Raw genomic sequence first — 20602 nt, forward strand, 5'->3', positions numbered from 1 at the left:
CACAACATGTGGATGGCCAACTTTGTGTGCATTGATTACCCACAAAACACCTGGCACCAGGATGCACTATGAGAATAAGGCGAGTCGGCAGTGGCAGGGTGATGCTTTGGGCAATGTTCTGCTGGGAAACCTTGGATCCATCCATGTGGATGTTACTTTTACATGTAGCAGCTACCTAGACACTGTTGCAGACCATGTACACCCTTTCAGTGAAATAGCATTCCTTGAAGTCTCTTTCCGCAGGACATTGCACCCTGCCACAAAGCGAAAATGGTTCAGGAATGGTGCATGAGGTATTTACTTGGTCTCAAAATTTCAAAGCCCTCAATCCAATCAAGCATTTGTGGGATGTGCTGGACAAACAAGCCTGATCCATGGAGGCTAATATCTTGGTCCAGATACCACAGCATACCTTCACGGATCCAGTGGAATCCATGACAAGTCAGGGCTACATGGCAACAAAAAGGGTCCCAACACAATATTAAACAGGTGGTCATAATGTTATGCCTGATGGGTGTATGTCCAGGCATGCCTATGAACCAAAACACATTGGTATATTCTTTTTAAATTGTCATGCACATTATACAGAGAGCAGGGAAAAGAAATACGGATTTGATAAGTCAAAAGAAAGCACACCGTATGCTTGAGGACACAAGTAAAGATCCCTGGATACTGAAAATATTAAACTACACTAGATGTTCCATAAACACTGGACCTGAATATGTTCAGCAGTGTATCTATTTGTGAAAAAGAAAGTGTCAAAGCAAATGTGTGTATATTTTTTTACATGTTTGTTCTATGGCATTTTCTTGAGGAGTAACTAAACTCAATCACTAACTGCACTGTATCAATTATAATCCAAATAAGCATCTTCAGACATGTCTGAATCGCTCTTGTAACTGATTTCCAGACACAACATCCTGCAAAATATATGATCTGACATATGGCTGCCAAATGCATTAACAGACCATTTATCATTTTTTCTCTGCATACATTAGCATCCACATACACAGTTCATTCACCAAGTGAAAAATACAAATAAATAAAACCTATGCATAATAGTGTCTATGCATGCCTTTTATTAATTTATCTACCTTTTTAATATACCATCTAAAATCTTCATGGATCAGTGTGACTCCTGCTCAGCAGTCTAACTAAGCAGTGCAATCTAATCAACTCATCATCCAAATTCATCAGCTTCCTTGAATTATGCAAAGAAGTCTGGTCCAAACAATCCCACATAGCACTGCATCGCCACAGGAAGTAGAGTCAGACAGACCTCCTTTGTCTTTCTAAAGCACAGACCTAAATATAAAAAAGAAGTGGATAACTGTCTGGTACTTGACTAACTTCATTGTCATTCATTGACTGCTGCCAGCATGTAAACTTGAATAAGCACCAAACAGCAGCTGAGATCGAGAGGAAAAGCTGCGGATTAGAGGAGAATGGAAGGAGTGATGAAAGGAAGGAGGGTGCTGTTCTTTTACTTATTTAGCCCTTTAAATATCAACACCAGAGACCAATAAGACCAAGATTAAAGCTAGATCAATGCAGCCTACCCCTTCACTTTCTCCTGCACACATAAGTAACTGGCATAACTAATATAACGTACCCGTAAAAGTGGCCAAAATGATCAATCATGGAACAATTAGCAGAATTCATAATGCAGTCATTAACAATTTAAAAGTGTGAACAGAACCATGCCTTCGGGAACACGCCTGAAATTACTGTATTTACACTTTGAAGGTATGAGTGCTGTTTGACGCAATTTAGTGCCTACGAATAGATTTCAAGAGTAGCACACAGGAAATCATATGCACACAGAAGGATTGTTATGTACACACAAACACACACACACACAGAGGGAGAAAAAGGGAAAAAGCATTTTTGTTTCAACAGTGTCCAGACTTGGGAACAGCCTTAATGAGTGAATGAGTCATAATTCAAAATCCCTCCACAGGAGCTGCTAATAAGAATCCAGTTTGATGCTGCTCACCACGTTCCCATCTTTGTGAGGAAGTACAAAAGCAGTTAGGAGCTGGAAAACACAAATACTTGTGCTTTGTTTCTGTGGTGCTCCCTCCTTCCGCCCTTCTGTCTACATCCTGTCTCGAGTCCTGCTGGGACTGAGGGGGCACATGCCACCAGTCTCCAGCCAAGTAATCACTGGGGCTTTGCATTTATATTCATGTGTGAGACGCCTGGTGGAATTTACCATACTTCATTTCATTTGTATGAGCAATGCAGTAGGGTATTTTTTTTTTACAAAGAACTTCTTGATGTGATTATCGGTGCAAGTGTATAATTGTTGGTGTATTGCTGCACATCAGAGTGACTCACCAGGCTCTCAGTCTAAAGGCCTGTGGTATATCTGGGTTGACCATGACTGTTGAACTGAACAATGCAGAGAGAGATCTTCCCCCAAAATCAGACAATCGAGCTCCTTTGATGGCAACCACTGGCTGTGTAGAGCCATCAAAATTTTCTGCCTGGAGAAAGAAAAAAAAAAGAAGAAGAAAAGTGTCTAAGAAAGTAATTCAGGAGACAGAATGTGAGGCTGCAAAAGCAGTTGTGTTATTGTCTCTTACTTGTTTAGTCTGTGTCTGCAGCTTGAAGACACCAGAAAGTAATATTTGGTATGGTGTGCTTTCATAATTGGACAACCTACAAGTTAATTTGAAAGTCATTTTTGGATTTCTGCAAAAAGGAGGGGATTAGCTCTTGCAGATCGAATGAGCTTAGAGAAGAATAGTGCTATTTCATGCACATTCGAGAGTTATTTAGCCTTCTGTCTCAAATAGGAGACTCTCGTCCAAAAAATCACTGAAGGTCACAGGAATGATTTGACCGATCCAAATTTTACAGCCCAGAAAACCTAATCAGAGTGTTTTTGTACTCGAGAGCACCCAAAGAGAGATGTGTGACTACACATGCATGGCTGTATGCACACACACATACATGGGCAACTACATAAACACGTTCAATTAAAGAGTGCTCAACACTTTTTAATGTCAAATTGGAAATCAATCCATGGATACAAAAAGACAGAGAGTGAGAGAGAGATTACAGTTATTACCTCTTCGCCCCACAGTGTGACTGTCACGACTTTGCCTGTTTCGTCGATTATGCTGAGAGCCCTCTTGGAGACTTCTCTGCTGTTCTTAGTGGTGATACGGGATACATCCTCAGCACTCTTACATATTCCAATCACATCTAGAGGTAGAGAAAATCATTTTACAACTCCATCTCTTGATAACAGGAAGACAATATCCTTACAGTTGGGCATGAAAAAAAGCGTTATGTGAAGAGCACCTCCTGAGATGTCTCTACACAGTGTAGAATTTAAAAATGCCCCCTGGATATACTCTACATAATGTGAAGTGTTATCACATCATAAGCAGTAAAGGCCCAACAGAGCACAGAGCTGACACCCCTCTGATATTGCCAAGTTACAGCAGAGTGACATAAATGTCATACCAGGCTGGCTAACACCCAGCACCACTTTCCAAATGACAACAAACACACTCATCCCTCTTTCAAGTTTCTTGTCATGTCAAGGCCTAAACACTTCATTCAGGATTACTGCACTGAGGAGCAATGAGGAGCTCTAAGATAATAAAGAAAAAATGATAAAAACAAAATATTCAAATACAGATTTCAGTTCGACTTGAGTCAACAATTGCTTTGTTCCTTTACAAGATGGAATCAAAATGGCATGACTCCACCCATAAAAAGCATAAAGAAAACATGACTGAATATGGCAGATTTCTCCATCTAGGTAGTCTTCTTAAGAAGCTCATCACAATTTCCTCCTGCTATAACTGGATCACTCCCTGTAAGCTGTCTGTTTCAAAGTGCTGTAAACAGCCACATGATGGCATTCACTGTGGCATTCAGATCATTTGTTCCCTCAGATACATCAGAAAATGACAGAATTGTGCACTGATAGTCTAACCATGGAGGACAAACTGGTAGTGCACAAACATACTCCTGCTAATACACCTGAAGTTAAATCTGAAGTACCTGTACCTGAAGTGTACCATTTTCTGGTTGTGGCTAATAAAGCCGTTTGGCTTCTGGGTCAAAACCCAGCTCTCATCAACATGTAAATCAGGTACTATTTTGTGTTTTGCGGTCATTGTCTCCAGCAGTGTATTTCATAAAGTAATTATCGTCACACTGTGAAGAAACTGCTTGGTACCAGCATCTGCTGAGGTGTGTAGTCTGCTACATGTGCTGCAAACAGTACTGTAGTATTATAAAAATGCTGCTATGTAGTGACACCACTGATAAATTACCCCAAATATCTTTTCCATGCATTAAATTCTGTAAAAACAACAAGCTGTCATATTAACAAGATCAGACATTTACATCATATCTCTGATGGGTGATTATAGGTATCAGACAGGCGTTGACTACCTGTCATAAGAAAACACAAATATTTATTCATTAAGCAAATAACAAACTAAATAAATGTTTTATACCAAAATCTAGACAAGTCAGAAATTAATCAAGTATGACATCCATCCATTTAAACTATTTTTTAATCAAAAAATAATCATGTTTACAATGGGTTTTTTTGTTTTTTATAAAAAAGCAAATGTGAAAATGCACAGATAACAACAATAATTATATTTTAGTGTTAAAAACAACATTTGAATTAAAACGCTTGTGCATAAAGGTGGATTAACCATTACTGAAAGAGAAGAAATGAGTTTTGGTACAAAATACTGTTACAAATACTGTTTTTACTATTTTACTATTACTATTTTGAATATTGCCATCTCTGAAAAGCCTCATTGCGGGTGACTGTTGCCATTTCACTTGAGATAAATGATGTTTATAACATTATTTATCTCCTTGTGTACGTGAAATAAAACACAAAAAAATCTACCGGGGGGGGGGGGTCTGTAGCACGTTTCATGGTGTCCTGAGGATTTACACATTTGTGTTCATGTATTTAACAAAATAACTACACTGAATAACAACACCTTTTTTCAGATCACTCATCTGGCCTTTCTGCCTTCTCTGCTAGCCTTTTTCTAAACTCTCCCCTTCCTACCCATCCTCCCGGTATTTCTGTCAGTGCTCTCTCAGCCCTCCTTAATTCCATTATGATTGAGACGTCATCCACCTCTGAACTCCATTATCACCACAGGAACAGGCTGACAGTTCTCATTACCATGTTATAATCCCCTATTTAACAAAGGAGTAGAGTGAGAGGCAGTCGAGGGAGAGAGCGAATAGAGAGTCAACAGATGACACACGGGACATGTAACACTGCCCCTCTGTGACCAACGCAAACACACTCCTACAGCTAAACTGCTCAGTGCATCTCTAAACTCTTTAGTGTGGTGCTGTGCTGGTAGTTTGCAATAATGTAACCATGTAATATAACTGTTCAGGATGTAAACCTACATGGAGCTTTCAATTGGTAGGGTACAGCCAGTTGCTTATATTTCTTTCTGACCATTAATTTCTTTTATAGTGTGTCCAGCACTTAAAAGATTCAACATGCCTGCTTCTGTGCTATCAGTTGTCTTACTTGCTCTGTTAGCCCATGATGCTACAACACTGGATTACTGTGCAATGCAAAAATCAAATCTCACACAGCGCACAGCTCTAGCATAAGACAAACGCAACAGACCTGAACTTTTCAACCTACAGACGCCAGCAGAATAGGTTTCATCCAAATAGGATTTAGTGTAAAATTCCTCTTTAATCTTGTTTTAAAAAGCTGTTTGTTTTTAGCTTGCACAAAAAATGTATTGGAATAAATAAAGAACAACTAAGCAACAAAAACAACATATTCCTGTGAGAATTACATCAAAAATCACAAACTAAAGTGAAGTCAGGCCAATAAAAATCAAAAGAGAAAACTGATTTAAATTTGACAAATCTCCCCTTCAAGGTAGTGTCCTTGCACATTTCTGGACTCCTTCCAGTCTGACTGCTATTTTGTTTTATTGTTAACTGAAGGCCCTTGTTTGTACTTGTGCAGACTATAAACATCAACTTCTGTGACGCTTTCACATTCAGAGCTCAGTCTCGTTGTACAAGTCGCAGATTAAACAAATGTTATGCATTGTTTTTTTTATAGTTATTAGTCTAGAGGGCATTCAGAGAAAATAAAGCCTGGAAAACAGTATATTTGTGTATATATATATATATATATTTTTTTTTTTTTCCTCCCTTTATGGGTGGAGATGCAGATCTCTAAAACTGCAGGATGTAGCGTGCATACCGCCTAGAAAAAGTTTTTTTTTTAATCTCTATTACCCTAACTATAAAAATGTCACTCATACCTGTACATCGTGACACTAATAAAAAGGACAACACTACCAAATTACTGTCTCTCAAACCTAATCTTCATTTGGATCATCCCAATTTATCTGCCATGAAGATAAAACTTAAATGTCACGCACACTGTGTCCAGGAGCCACAACAAAACTTAATAAAAACAGCAGAATAAACGTAATCGTCTTCCTATGACTTCTCTTACAGTATGCCTGAATTAACCTTGATTTTGATCCTGCCGTAACAAATTTTCCCAGAAAATCTGGCTTACAACTGACACGACCGTGCCTGTCAAATAGATTCGTTTTTTGTAGCATCTACACCTATGGCCTAATTGCCTAAACAGTAGAAGCAGAAAATCATGTCTTGTCATGTCAACAACAGCCCATTTCTAAAAACCATAAACCATTCTAATTTCACAAGCAATTTAAATTCACTTGTGACATACAGCAATTTCTCTTTCAAATTAAAAGTATAAACAAAATGGCTGGGCCAGACCAGTTTAAATTGCAATCAGATAGTATGATACTCCATGGGCAAAAAAACACTAACTGAACCAGAGTCATAAAGCCTTTATCTAAATGATTTTTGATTTTAAAGACAAAAAATGAATCCTAATTAAATGAGTAATATTCATAAGGTTTTCCTGTTAATGGAGTCAATCGAATGTGGTGTACAAGATAACATCACAGAGAAAAAAAATTACCTAAAATTTTGTTTTAGGTAAAAATATATAAAAATATTCTTTCATGGTTGAGAAATGTGTTGTATTCTTTGCCTGGATTGACTCACACAACAGTCACTGGTATGTTTTTTGTTTTGGCTTCTGATTTGTAAAACATACACACGCACAACACAGTTGCTGAATCACACTAAAGTTTCTATCTTTAACGCTCTGTTTAAGCAGTTGTTCCACAAAGTTTGAAGGGGCTGTGAGTCAGGTCATCATCAGAACGCTCACTGCAGTCTGCCGATTGGTGTGACAAATTCCCATCTGGATGAGTTCATTAGTAATGTTTCTGAGCTGTGATTGCAAAAACCGAGCTTGTCAGATGCAGTTTGGTTTTGTGAGGCTTAAAAAAAAGAAAAAGAAGCAAGTAGTCACGTCTCCTGCTTTTGCCTTTTTTCTAACCATCCTTGACACTGAAGCTCTACCTGCTCACTCACTGTTAAGTTTTTATTTTATCTGTTAAATTGGAGAAATGTATAAATAAAGTGTGATGAATGTTGTCTCCTACCAATGATAGCATCTTTGTCTCGATTTTCCAGCTCTGCGATGGGCACAAAGTCACAGTGCACTGTGGGGATGCTCTGATTGTCATCACATGGCACGATGGATGAGTAAGCGTGGAGGGTCATCTCGTAGTCGTTCTTCAGCGTGGTGTACTGTTTGTTGGCCGGCTTGAGTGTAGCCTTGGAGATGTAGTACACCTACCGAGAACATTAGATCAAAGTTGTTGACATCATAAAAATTTGACTTGAAAATCTGCAGTTTCCTGTACATTTAATGCGATTGATTGAGTGGGTCACCAATTTATTGATCGTGTAAAAGGAAATAATTATTAAAAGGCTGCTTGTGTTCAACCAAAACCTAATAAGAGTTGAAAACCTTCAGGTCCAACTAAAATGTGGTGCCATATCAGCCCCATCAGTCCTCTAATTCACCAGAAAATGAGAAGCAGCTGAGAGCGAGGCTGCTAAACAGCATAATTTAAACTCAATCTGCGAGGCTCACTTCTTCATTTACTCTCCCAAGTCTCCGATATCCCCCCTCTCTTTCCGCCTCCCAGTTTGTCTCTGTGACTCTCTTCTTTTTCCTTCATTCTTCCCCCTCTGATTTACCCCACACAGAGATGGGAGCATGAAACCAATGTGATAAGCATTCTGGCTGCTCAGAGCCAGTCACACCCACTCACTGCTCTGTCAATACCCAGATCACGAAGAGACGATGGATTCGTTCCTTTATCTTTGGAGGGCAGAGGACACAAATTGGATATGAGCCTGTGTTGGGAGTCACTGCCAGTGGCTGATACCTGAGCCAATGTGAATACCAAAATGATAGCGAGGGTTAATTGAGTTATTAAGCTCTGTGGGCGGGACTAAAATACGCAAGCGCTTTACCATCTGTTCTACCTGTCAGGTAATCGGACAGGTAGATAAGACAGGAACAGGTGGCTGAGATGATTTCGACTGGTGTTTACTTAATCTTTCTAGAAAAAAATTATTGTCAGTGATTATAGAAAGAAGGAATCTATGTGCAGTAGATTTATTTTTACTTGATTAAAAATGTACTCAGTTCTTTGAGGTTTCTTCTAAAACACAGAAAACTAAATTATATTTATATTACTTGCCAAAATGATTTGTATTCTTGAGACAGAATGAATGTCTTCAATTATTTTTTTTACCCACAAAACATTTACAGGGCTGAAAGCGCAAAAATGTTTCCTTCTGTATTAAGTAGTGGGTTAAACAAAATTTTGTTGCAGATAAAATTCTTGGTGACTCCTATGTTCTGTAACGTACACTGAACGTCATAAATCAAACACACGCAAACGGAGGAGGTAACATCACATTTGCAGGGTGGTGATACAATGAATATAACATATACATGGAAATCAAAAGAATTAGGATTTATAATATGCTACGCTCATTATAGAAAGATTTATCATTACAATGCAGCTGACACGTTTAACAGGACAAGGAAATTATTCACAGGTGGAGATAAACATCAAAATATCCAAAAACTGGTACACAGATTCCTATAAGTGCTTTTTTGATGAAGCCCATTGGTTATTTGAAAACTCAAGATGGTAGACAATTTCATGTTAGCTGTCAAAAAAGGCAAGAAAACATAATAGTTTTCCAAAGTAAACTAGAAATCCAAGAATGTGTCACGGTTCAGGGTCATGTTGACCCAGCTTTCTGTTTCTCATGTTTTGGTGTTTTTCTAAATTATGATTTATGATTTGATTAATCAGTGATACTGTTTTGATTATGATTATTATTTAGTAGGTTTTGGTTAGTGTCAAGTCTGTCTCTCTCTGTCTAGTCCGTGTCTTAGTAAAGTGTGTTTTGCTTCCTGTTTTACTTTGAAGGTTCTTGTTCCTGTCTGATGTCAGTGTTCCAGATTTGCTCTCCCTGTCTCGTTAGGCCTTATTCCTCCCGGCTGTGTTCCCCTTCTGTCTCTAATTCCTTGATGACTCCCTCAGTGTATTTAAGCCCAGTGTGTCTTTGTGTCAGTGTCACGTCGTTAACGGCTTCTACTCTCATGTTAACTGTGTGTTCTGTCTGCTCGCCTGCCTGCCTAGTTCGGTTTTTGTATTCCCAGTTTAGTGAGGTTCCTGTTCTGTTGCTATCAGCAATAAAGCTGATTTTTTTTGAGTTTATGTCTGCCTTCGAGTCCTGCATTTTGGGTCCTTTCTCTCCGTCTGCCTGCACACGGCCATGACAGAATGATCTTGATGTCAAATCATACACGACTGAACACAAAGTCAACTATAGAAGGCTGAAATTACTCAGAATTGTTTTTTTGTTTTGTTTTGTTTTTTTTTAATTTGCAAATATGGTTGTAGTAATAAACATCTCCTGCATGGACCTTTACACTCCTCACTGGTTACTCAATTCTCACCTACTACTAGGGCTGTTCGATATAACGATATATATCGGATGACGATATAAAAAACGTCTATCGTTTCATTTTACGTTATCATTTGTTTCGTGATGTCGCAAAATAAACTGTTTACGGCAATATATTTTTCATCGTTTTGATGGTCACTGTAGTGGCTATATTCATTTCTTAAAGTTCTCTCTTTCTCTTATATTTAATATAAACACACTACGGACGGAGAAGCGCCTGTTTTTATGGGTTGTGGTTAGCAAAAACGACGGTAACAGCATGCGTGTCCGCTTGTTTATGTTCCACATAAACCTTTCACAATAAAGCTCAAGATCCTGTTGAGACTTTTCAAAATAAACTGAATCACGTGAAAGAGCAAATTATTTACGGATGAGAAGTAAAAAAGATCCGCCATGTGCTAAAAAATCAACCTTAGACTCAAACGTTAGAACAGGCTTTTCCCTGCAGCACGCCGTGTAATAAATACTCACAAAGAAAACGGCGGCCGTTACAACTTATGTCTAAAAATGTATAGTTTCATGCATCAGTTAAAACACTCGACTCCAGCTACATGACCCGCAGCTGGAAAAACTTCCCACAAGTCGAGCTGCCCGAGATTCACAGAATTTACAGAAAATGTTACATTTTTGTGATTTATATCGTTATCAGGACGATAGAGGTTTTATATCGGGATATGAGATTTTGCTCATATCGCACAGCCCTACCTACTACCACCAAAAATCATGTTGTTTATAGTGCCTCGGGATTGAATAAGATAGAGAATGGATTGGTATATCCTTACCCATCCATTCTGGATTGCATGTGAGTGTTAAAAATGTGTCTGTAGGTGCATATTTAAAAGTGCTTGGGTGCTAGGTAAGTGTAATCTACAGTCATTCCCCATGAACTAAACTAGGAGACATTAGAAGATGAACTAACATTAAATCTTGACAGTGTATTTTAACTACTTACATTAGTTAACCAAAGAAACAAACAGCTAGGCATCACAGTGTTACATTAGTTGCCTCACATTAAGGTTTTAGGTTTGAATCTATCCAAAGAGCTGTAGTTCACTGAAAGTAGCTTTTGGTGTGATGGTAAAAGGTTATCTCTGTGTTAGCATGTTACAAAATAAATGATTAAGAAAATTGACGACAGGGTGTGTGAGCATGAGAGCTGAGCAAAGGGTAAAGAAGCCTTCATGCATTGAACACATGGAATTCATTCAATCAAAAATTAAGAATAAATCAAGAATAAATTGGCATCGGATGACTGTTAAATGTCTGAACCTAGTCGTAAGCATGCTATCAAAGAGGTAAAAGGGTAATCCCTTTGCTTGCACAGCACAGTGCAATTTTTATTGGCCCACTGGAGCTTCACTGTCAATGTCTCATTGCAATTATTTTGTTTAACATTTGACAAAAAAAGGCCTGAAGAACATTCCAACTTCCCCTTTAGTGTGTTTGTTGGGCAGCTTAGATAATGTCACTACAGATAGGAATATCGCCCATATGGTTTTCACTGCCCTATGCATAGCAAAGAAAACAGTCCTCATGAACTGAAAAAATAAAAATAATCTTAATTCTAACCAATATAGGAATTATCTATTAGATTACATTAGTCTCGATACAGCCTCTGCCACCACATCAGATCAATTGCTCTGGGCTCCTTTGATTAGCTCCATCACCTAGTGGGGGTGGGGGGTCATAGTTTGGTCCCACCTTCGCTGTTGTGATTGGTGTGTGGGTAGGGACAGGCTTAGGGCATCGGGGGGGTTCCCCAGGAGCATCTTCCTTGGGGGGCTCAACCCGGGGTAGCGGTCATGGCCTATTAGGGGCTCTGTTGGCTCTAAGGTATCGGTTTCCTCGTGGCTGCGGGCAGCGGGGCTAGGGGAGGGTCTGTGCTGACAGACGTGGGTTACTGACCTGGTAGCCTGGCTGCCCCTGGGTGGGTCCGGGACGGGCGTGAGGTTCTGGGGGCGCTCAGTCTCTGGGTTGGGGCCCTGGCCGGGCCTCGGGGGCTTGGGTCCTGGTTGGTATGTTGCTGGGGTTGTGGGCGGGTGGGTGTATGGGGGCCCGGCCCTGGCGCAGGGTGCCGCCAGTGAACAGAGCCACCTGGGGGGCTCTTCAACTGGTGGGGGAGGTTGTTACACCTTGCAGGAGCTCTCCTCTCTTCAGGAACTCACTCTGCAGGAGGGGGAGATACAGGAGAGGTGGAGGAAGATCTCAGCCTGGGCGTCTATTGTCTTGTGTAGTCTGGAAGATGAGTCGATGACGGGGTGGGTGCAGTTTTCTGCACGTGGTGGGGTTGGGTGGGCTGTCCCGGACTCTGTGGGGCCGGGCGTCGCTGCTGTTCTGGGCACCGGTCCGGATGGGCCTGGGCCCCCTTTCCCTGGAGGGTTGCGGAGTATGGGGGTGCCCACTGGGGTCAGCGGGGGAGCTGGCCCCAGGGAGGGGTCACTTGCCCCTCCCTTCCTTCCCTCCCCATCTCCAGCTGCCTCCCTCTTCCCGCCACAATCACCCACACATGCAGGGCCTTGGGGTATCACCAGGGTGCAGGGGAGGCTACCCCCCCTCTGTCCCCTTCTGGCTTCTTGTGCCTCAGTTTTATCTCACAACTTAGACATTCACATTACTCACACTCTCATCACACATACATATAGGATCTTGGGGGTGGGCATGCTACACGGACTCCAAAAGACCATCAGGGTGTACACCTCACCCCTGGCGTCATTGCCCACCTCTAAATTTTAAATACACGTAGACATCGAGGGCTATCAGGAGGGGCTATGCGCTTACCTGCTGCTCTGTGGCAGGTAGCTCCATGCCCTCCTGGGTTTTAACCCTTTAAGACCTACCATAGAACCAAGTCCACCAGAGCTTATATTATATTTTTACATGTTATAGAGCCATTTTTGGGAGCATTTCAAGTTGCTATACATCAATACAACGATTACAGCCTAAATTTTAATAACATGCATGCATTAAGTGCATAGTAATTACATAAATTGCAAAAAAGTGCAATAAACTACAAAAAAAATTTAAAATCGTTTTTGTTTTTTAACATATATTTCTAGTTAGAGAAATTTAAGAGGCTTATCCCTCAAAACTGTAAATACAAAAAAGTTGCACAAACTAGTTTCCCACCACAGGAAATTTATTTTGAGTGTCTTCATAGTTTTATTTGTGAAATACACCAATTTCTATACACTGCAGGAAAAACGAAAATAAATATTATAGTGCAAATTTGCAAAAAAGCAGCATATGCATCAAAATAAACTATTTCCAGCTAGAGCAGGGCGATATGGCCAAAAATATTTAACACGATATATATTTGAAAATTTGCGATAACGATATAACTGACGATATAATTGATGCGAGACAAAATACAACTCCACAACATTACTAGCGCAAAAAGAAAACCTTCCATTTATTTTCACTTAAATAAGAAGCTGGTTTTTATGTACATTAAAGCTTTATAAAAATGTAACAGTGCAAATACAAATTCCTTGCTGAAAGTTTAACCAAAAGGCATTTCCAGTAGAAATGGGCTGACATATCCTGAGCATAACCATATATAATATCCACTGAAGTTAAAAAGAGGTGCTTTGCAAAATTAAACTGCAGTGTGCAGTATGCGTTTTTCGGACCATAAGGTGCACGGGATTATAAGGCACATCAAGCGAAACAAAGCAGTCAGATAAATCAAACTTTATTAAACTCATTCTTCTTGCTTCCTCCACTTCTGTACCATTGATTCATTAATGTTGAATTCTCTGGCAGCTGCTCTATTCCCATGTTGTTGCAGTATATTAATGACTAACCTCGTATTGTGGATGGATTATCTCAGTTGTTCTCCTGACTGAAGTTTGGTCTGTTTACAGCACCCTGCCATGCGATTGCATTTGTCTCTAACCATGAAGAACCTTAACGTTAACTTTTATAAGTGGAAAAGTGTTAGTGTTCGTCCTCCAGCTTCCCTGTTTATGTTATGCTAACATAGCTGTGTCGCTAGCGATTACGTAGCACATCATTATATACCAGCTAGCCCAACTTCAGTAACCCTACAAACGTCACTGCTGTTTAGTTTCCTGTCTTCATTTATGTTGGAAGTGATAGCAGAGCTGTACGTTTGATTTTTTTCAGAAATCTCTCAGTCAGAACATGCAATATCATGCTTAGGTAACTAGCGAGCTAACTTCCGCTAGCTTCCCGCTAACTTCTAACTCTGTTAAATGTAATAAATTTTGTTTTAATGGATGCCTGGAAGTTAAACTTCATAGTTACACCTAGTAAAGCAGCAATGCTGATCGTTTTATTAAAGATGAAAGAATTTAGACAGTTTTTAACGCTCAGTGATGCTGCAGTGTTCGTTTGAACTGAAGAATTAAGGAGTTTAGGACCCAGATTACTCCCAGATTTAAGAGCATCTTAGTCCGACAAATACGACAATAACGACGGCCGCTTGCATGTTCTGCAAAAAAATGTGCTTTGTCGTGTATCTGACGGACAAACACCAAACCAGTTCCACATCACTGAAGTTGCACCATTTTTACAAACCAATTCTGGTTCATCTGTTTCACTCAACAATCGGCCATGTGCGTATGAAAACAAAGGCACTGCGCATGCGCGTTTTACTCATATTCTATCGCGATATTTCATTTTCCTATTGTTGCCTAACATTATACCGGTATTACCGTGAACGGTATAATATGGCCCAGCCCTATTTCCAGCAGTGCAATATGAGTCCTAAGCATCCCAGAAACGACACAGAAAGTCATAAAGTCAAACATAACTTTTAAAAACACCAGTATAGGCTCATGAGGCCCTGGTGGTAAAAAAAAAACTACATTTCCGCGAAAATGACGTCACTTCCGGTTTTGGGCAGGTCATGGCGGACATGCGATAGTTCAAGCTGATGGAGTAGGAAGTGTTATGAACAGCTGATCGGATCGGCAAAGCAAGTTTCTGGAATATTATGTTTTTGTTGCTGCAAGCGCTTTTTATGCAGTTTTTGCAAAGCTATATGTGGAAGGAAACCGTGACCTAGGACAAGCTGATGGCATAAGATGTAAGTACAACTCCTCCGGTTTCATATGCAAAAAAAATTATTGTGCTAGCTCACGTGGTTGCAGTGCTACCGGGATTTAAAAATAGTTACGCAAAACGGAGCGTGCCCGCTCTGACCGGTTTTAAAGGGTTAAATGCACCTTAGAACACACATGCATCAACACTACATATGAGCGGGCGGAGGCAGGTTTTGGAGTCTTCTCACACCCCCGTTCTCTGCGACCTGCTGGAGCAGGGGGCCAGGAGGAGGAGTTGGCCGTCCGACTGGGGTCTGGAATGTGGGACCTCCCTGCTGCTGCGGAGTTGGGGCGGTCTGCTTCTCCCCACCGCAGGGAAAAGGGTAACACCACCTGGGTCTGGGTGCAGTTTCCCCCTGCAGGGGCAAGGGTACCTAGACCCGGTTCTTAGAGTACGCTTGGGGAGTGTGATCGTGTGTACAGTGTCTCTTTATGTCTGTCTCCACGTTGGTTGAGTGTTGAGTAAGTGCATATGAGAGCATGAGGGTGGGAATGGATGTTTGTATCTGTGTGTGCCTGTATGCCTGTGTCTATATGTCAGGTTGGGTATCTGACGCCACCTTTCTGGGGACATCTCAGGACCTCTAAGATATGGAGGCCTATCTCCCCCCACCACCACTTCCCCTGCCAGTGGCAGAAGCCCTCAGACGTCGGTGCGTTGGTGGTTCTTTGTGTCCGGGGATGGGCGCCCAGGTACACACCGGCTCACTCCTTGGTGGCTGCTTATCGGGGACTGGAGCCTGGGGCTCGCTCAGGCCACTTCGGAGATGGGGTGAGGTGCTAGCGCAATAATTTTTTTTGCATATGAAACCGAGCCCCCGGCCGAGTTTCCTTGGTCTCTTGTGTTCTGGGGGCCTCTGGATGTCTGGAGTCTTGATCTCCTCCATACCTGCTTCATGCCCTGGAGGACGGGGCTGTGGCTCCCCACACCCTCTAGCAGATCATTACATGAAGGAACCTTTTAAAAACAAGCGCGTCCATGCTCACAGGTGTACACACGGGTGCTCACACACACAAACTACACCCTTTTTGGCTCCTACCTCAAAGCACACTGTGCGCTGTCGATATTACGTGCTGCACAATAATGTTTAATATTTAGTATTTACTGTTATATTCCCATATATCATCGTGATGTTGTTTATTGTATTGATCTCGTTTTCTTCTGCTTGTTTTCTTTTTTCTTTTTCAACAGGTGATCCAGGTGATTGATATATGTATTTTTTTTGTCTGCTTATTTAGTTGGTTTTTGTTTTTTTTGCCCTTTATCCCCGTCCCTCTTCTCCGCTGTTTTTTCCCCCTCTTCCTTTCTCCCTTTTCTTTTCCTCATTCAAGTCTGTCCCGTATCTAGCAGGTGAAAATAAAAAAATAAATAAAATAAACAATAAAAGGTGAATCAAATAGACCATTATGGCAAGGCTGGGATGGTCAATTTGGTAAAGTAAATCCGTTGGGCATCTTTCTTTGCCTTTAGACAATAATTCTGATGGCAAAAGAACCAAACGGGACAGGCAAAAAAAAAAAAAAGGAAAAAAAAAAGGCCTGAAGAAGTTTTTTACGTATAGTGAAGTACAGAGCTTATAAATCAAGACTAAAACCTCAGAAATGTATTGGCTGAAATTGTGTAGTAATAGTAATAGAAATAATAGCCAAACTGGAAATGTTTAAAATTCGTAAAATTGAAGTGGCTAATGGGATTTCTCAGATTAATGGCTGCATAGAGACAAACATGAAAATTTTGGCATTTGTATCCACTTTTGAAAGATTGTTTTACTTATCTGCAGCACTATTACATGAATCTGTCTCACTGATCGTGTTTTTATGAATGTAGCCACTTGAAAGCAAGATGCAATGATTTAATAAAATTCTTATAATTAATAAATAATTATTCCTTACTATCATTTGGAATTTTTATAACCATACTTAAATTTGATCAAATATCTTGTTTGATTTGCAGCCCTGCAGTAAGCCCAAGGATCAGTGTCTGTGTCAGTTATGTGAGTGCAGCTGGAGCTTGTAGGCGTAGCATTTCTTTCTAATATGAATACTCTCTGACACGGGGTTTGAACCAGGGCCCTCTGGTCAAAAGATGATCCTATTACCACATGATATTTCCAAGATTCTTTAAGACCATCTGGTTTGGCAGAGACACACATAAGCATCAGTGCTCGACTTTCTAGTATTCAATCATACATGCCCATTTGCACATTGAGGGGGGTTACTGGTCATTTTAATCATGCTCACCCTCTAAACTTGAAGCGAAAAGAGACATTGCTTGTAGTGCAATGAAACTCAGTGTGACGAAAGCCTCTTTTATACTTAAATTACCACAGGATTTATCCACTAGACTGAATCTTTAAATAAAGGGTAAACCTTTGGGTATGTATTCAAGTAACTGTAGCCAAGTCAGTTTTTCAGAAGCATGGATGAATAAGACAAAAGACTACACAAATCGTAAGCAACATAGGAGCAAATAGATAAAGAAACATCTAGCAATTCATCCCGTAAAAATATTAAAAGATTATTCATCTGCAGGTAAATGTACACAAATATTTAGCAGCCCATAAGATTTTCTTGAAATATGTCAGCTTCGTGGGTATCTTTCATATATTTACAGTGCTCAATATGTCTCAACCACACAGGTATCTATTTTAGCAAAAATGACTTAAGGAGTCTCCTCTATAAAATCGAAAAGTCCTCCAGACATGAGAAGATTTTACAGAAGGATTTTATTAGGCAGTATTTCACCGATGTTGTTTGAGGACCTGTGTGTGCATACAAAATAAATACCTGAGACTTAAGCAGTGTGTAAATCTTTCTTTTGTCAAAATGAGTATTCAGTCAGATTCATTGGCGCGAATGCAAGCGCAAACCTTTCTTTACACTCTTGAGTCATAAAACTCAGTGTAAACACATGTAAAACGTATAATTTTTTGCCTGAAATTTCCAAGGAAGCACTTATCGCTTCAAGTGTGAATACAGATGACTGGGATCTGCTCACCTTGCCTTGCTCCACTAGAGAGAAAAACTTGTCCACTTCCTTGTTGAAAGCAGTGATCCTGATTTCACCCTGTTGACAAGCACGTTTCCATTTAACACCATTTCATTGCACATAGAAGGCAAAAATCAGCCATGTGTGACCATATTAAGATGCAACAGTCAGATTTAATAAGACCTCTCTACTCCTCTACTTACACTCTCATCCACTATTTCAAAGGAGAAGAGCTTGCCCTCTCCTCTGGAGTTACTCCACGTGCGAATGCTCGACTTGTTGGTGACTCTGGCTCTGATAGTCCACCTATGGAAAAAAAATAAAAATGAATCTGTATTAATCAGTGACTGATAAATCACTAATCATTCAAGACCTCCTAGAGCAATTTTGTTCTGTGACTATAAAACAAATAACACTATTGTATATTATAAAAAGACTGATTGCTAGATAATTTTGTCTTTGGCAGTGATTGTATTAAAGCCCATTCGACCATCCATCCAATTCTGAGTCATTGGGGGGCTGGAGCCTGTCATAGCTCACGTAGTGCGAGCGGCAGGGTACACCCTGGACAGGATGCCAGTCGTATGTCAAAAATATATCCTCTTAACACAAGATCAAAGTTATTTTAGATGACAAACCATAAAAAACTGACTTGTTGAGAACTCACTGGCCTTGGCACACTAACTACTTACCAAAGTATTGTCAATTGTTTGGTCAATATGCTCTCATCTGGCCCGATAATTGGTCACTAAATCACCGGTGCTACTTTCATAAGGCAAAAAAGCATCTATACCATACAGAGCTGATCCATTTAAGTTAAGCTACTGTAACTAGCCTGCATGATGTTCCACCAACTTTAATCTTTGATGCTTTAGGCTACGGCTACAGCTTCACTGGCTCCAGTGTCTGCTGGTAGAAGTAGGTTCACCTAGACCAAGCTCGATGTGAAACTTCCTTTTTTGTATGAATGGAAAAATTGCTCAGTCTGCTGGTATGATTTCACTTTAAAAAAAAAAGCACTCTTGTTTTAAGCACACAAACCTCCACCAAGGTAGCTCACTTTCTGGACAGTATTTACTTTTAAGGGAAGAGTGTTGTAAGTTGCTCCTAATGCACTCATTAGACTGTGAATGTTAGATAGAAAGCACTTGTATAAAAAGTGCTTGTATGAATGAATGAGACGTTATAAGTGGAGAATTTTTGTCAAATAAAAGTCCTTGGTTCATTAAAGCCCTGTACCTTGTAAATGCACAAATCCCTTCCACCGTGTTCCATCATCAGATATTCATTATGCAAATACAAACAGGACATTTAATATAAATACTTTGTTAAAAATAACAAATTACTGCAAATAAGTTGCCTTTAACAGCACAGCTGTGTGAAACTTAACTAAAGGAATAAGTCTAAAGGTCAAACAGTAAATAATACTGCAGACTAGGGCTGTGCGATATGACCAAAATCTCATATCCCGATATAAAACCTTTATCGCCCGATAACGATATAAATCACAAAAGAATTAATATTTTCTGTAAATTCAGTGAATCTCGGGTAGGTGAAGTGTTTCCAGCTGGGCGTCGTGTACCTGGAGTCGAGTGTTTTAACCGATGCATGAAACTACACATTTTTAGACATAGGTTGTAACGCCCGCCGTTTTCTTTGTGAGTATTTATTACACGGCGTGCTGCGGGGGAAAGCCTGTTCTAATGTTTGAGTCTAAGGTTGATTTTTTTAGCACCTGACGACTCTTTTTTTGCTTCTCATCCGTCAATACTCTGCATACTTTTTCACGTGATTCAGTTTATTTTGAAAAGTCTCAACAGGATCTTGAGCTTTATTGTGAAAGGTTTATGTGGAAAATAAACAAGTGGACATGCGATGGTTTTACCATCGTTGTTGCTAACGACAACCCATAAAAACAGGCGCTTCTCCGTCCGTAGTGTGTTTATATTAAATATAAGAGAAAGAGAGAACTTTAAGAATATAGCCACTACAGTGACCATCAAAACGATGAAAAAAATATTGCCGTAAACAGTGTATTTTGCGACACCACGAAACAAATGATAGCGTAAAATGAAACGACAGACGTTTTTATATCGTCATCCGATATATATCGTTATATCGAACAGCCCTACGGCAGACACTTTAAAAAGCCTCCTTTTTTGTTAATGAGCATTCCAGCTCGGCACACATCAGTCACCAATGTGTAACACAACTGCACAAAAAGAACAATTTCCTAGGAAATTGAATGAGTGTCTCACAGTCTTTTTTTAAAGTTCAGTGAAAGGGAAAAATAAAGCATATCACAACTTTCTTTTCAAAGAGTGAACTGGTTGTTGTACATCTGCCAAGTCCTGGATGTGCTTCTTGTTCTGTTTTTAACAACAGCCAGCCATGCTCTGCGCTTTATGAAGCAGGATTCTTTTTGACTGCATTGATAATTTTGCAGTGGAGGATATTCTTACTATAACTTTGCCTGCAATTAAATCCCCTATCATAAGAGCAGCTGCTGGCCTCGAGTGAACCCTATTTCCTGCTCAGTATGGATAAGACTGCTACACCAAGGTTTATGACAGTCAAAAGCCAATTATAGTCTGCTCTAGATGCTTTTACTTAA

General features: G+C 40.1%; 1 protein-coding gene across 2 annotated transcripts in view; it reads right to left on the minus strand.

The window, feature by feature from the left end:
- Positions 1-20602, minus strand: part of LOC309716141 (replication protein A 70 kDa DNA-binding subunit-like) — a 50941-nt gene that overhangs the window by 17538 nt on the left and 12801 nt on the right. For both annotated transcript variants that reach the window (XM_082549776.1, XM_082549775.1), the window contains exons 8-12: positions 18192-18294; positions 17998-18066; positions 7536-7728; positions 3077-3213; positions 2341-2489 (exon numbers count right to left, since the gene is read on the minus strand). In XM_082549776.1, coding sequence (XP_082405902.1) covers positions 2341-2489; positions 3077-3213; positions 7536-7728; positions 17998-18066; positions 18192-18294 — 651 coding nt within the window. The remainder of the gene's footprint in view (positions 1-2340; positions 2490-3076; positions 3214-7535; positions 7729-17997; positions 18067-18191; positions 18295-20602) is intronic.

This window comes from Aulonocara stuartgranti (genome assembly GCF_965226115.1).
Source record: "Aulonocara stuartgranti genome assembly, chromosome: 10".
Classification (NCBI taxonomy): Eukaryota; Metazoa; Chordata; class Actinopteri; order Cichliformes; family Cichlidae; genus Aulonocara; species Aulonocara stuartgranti.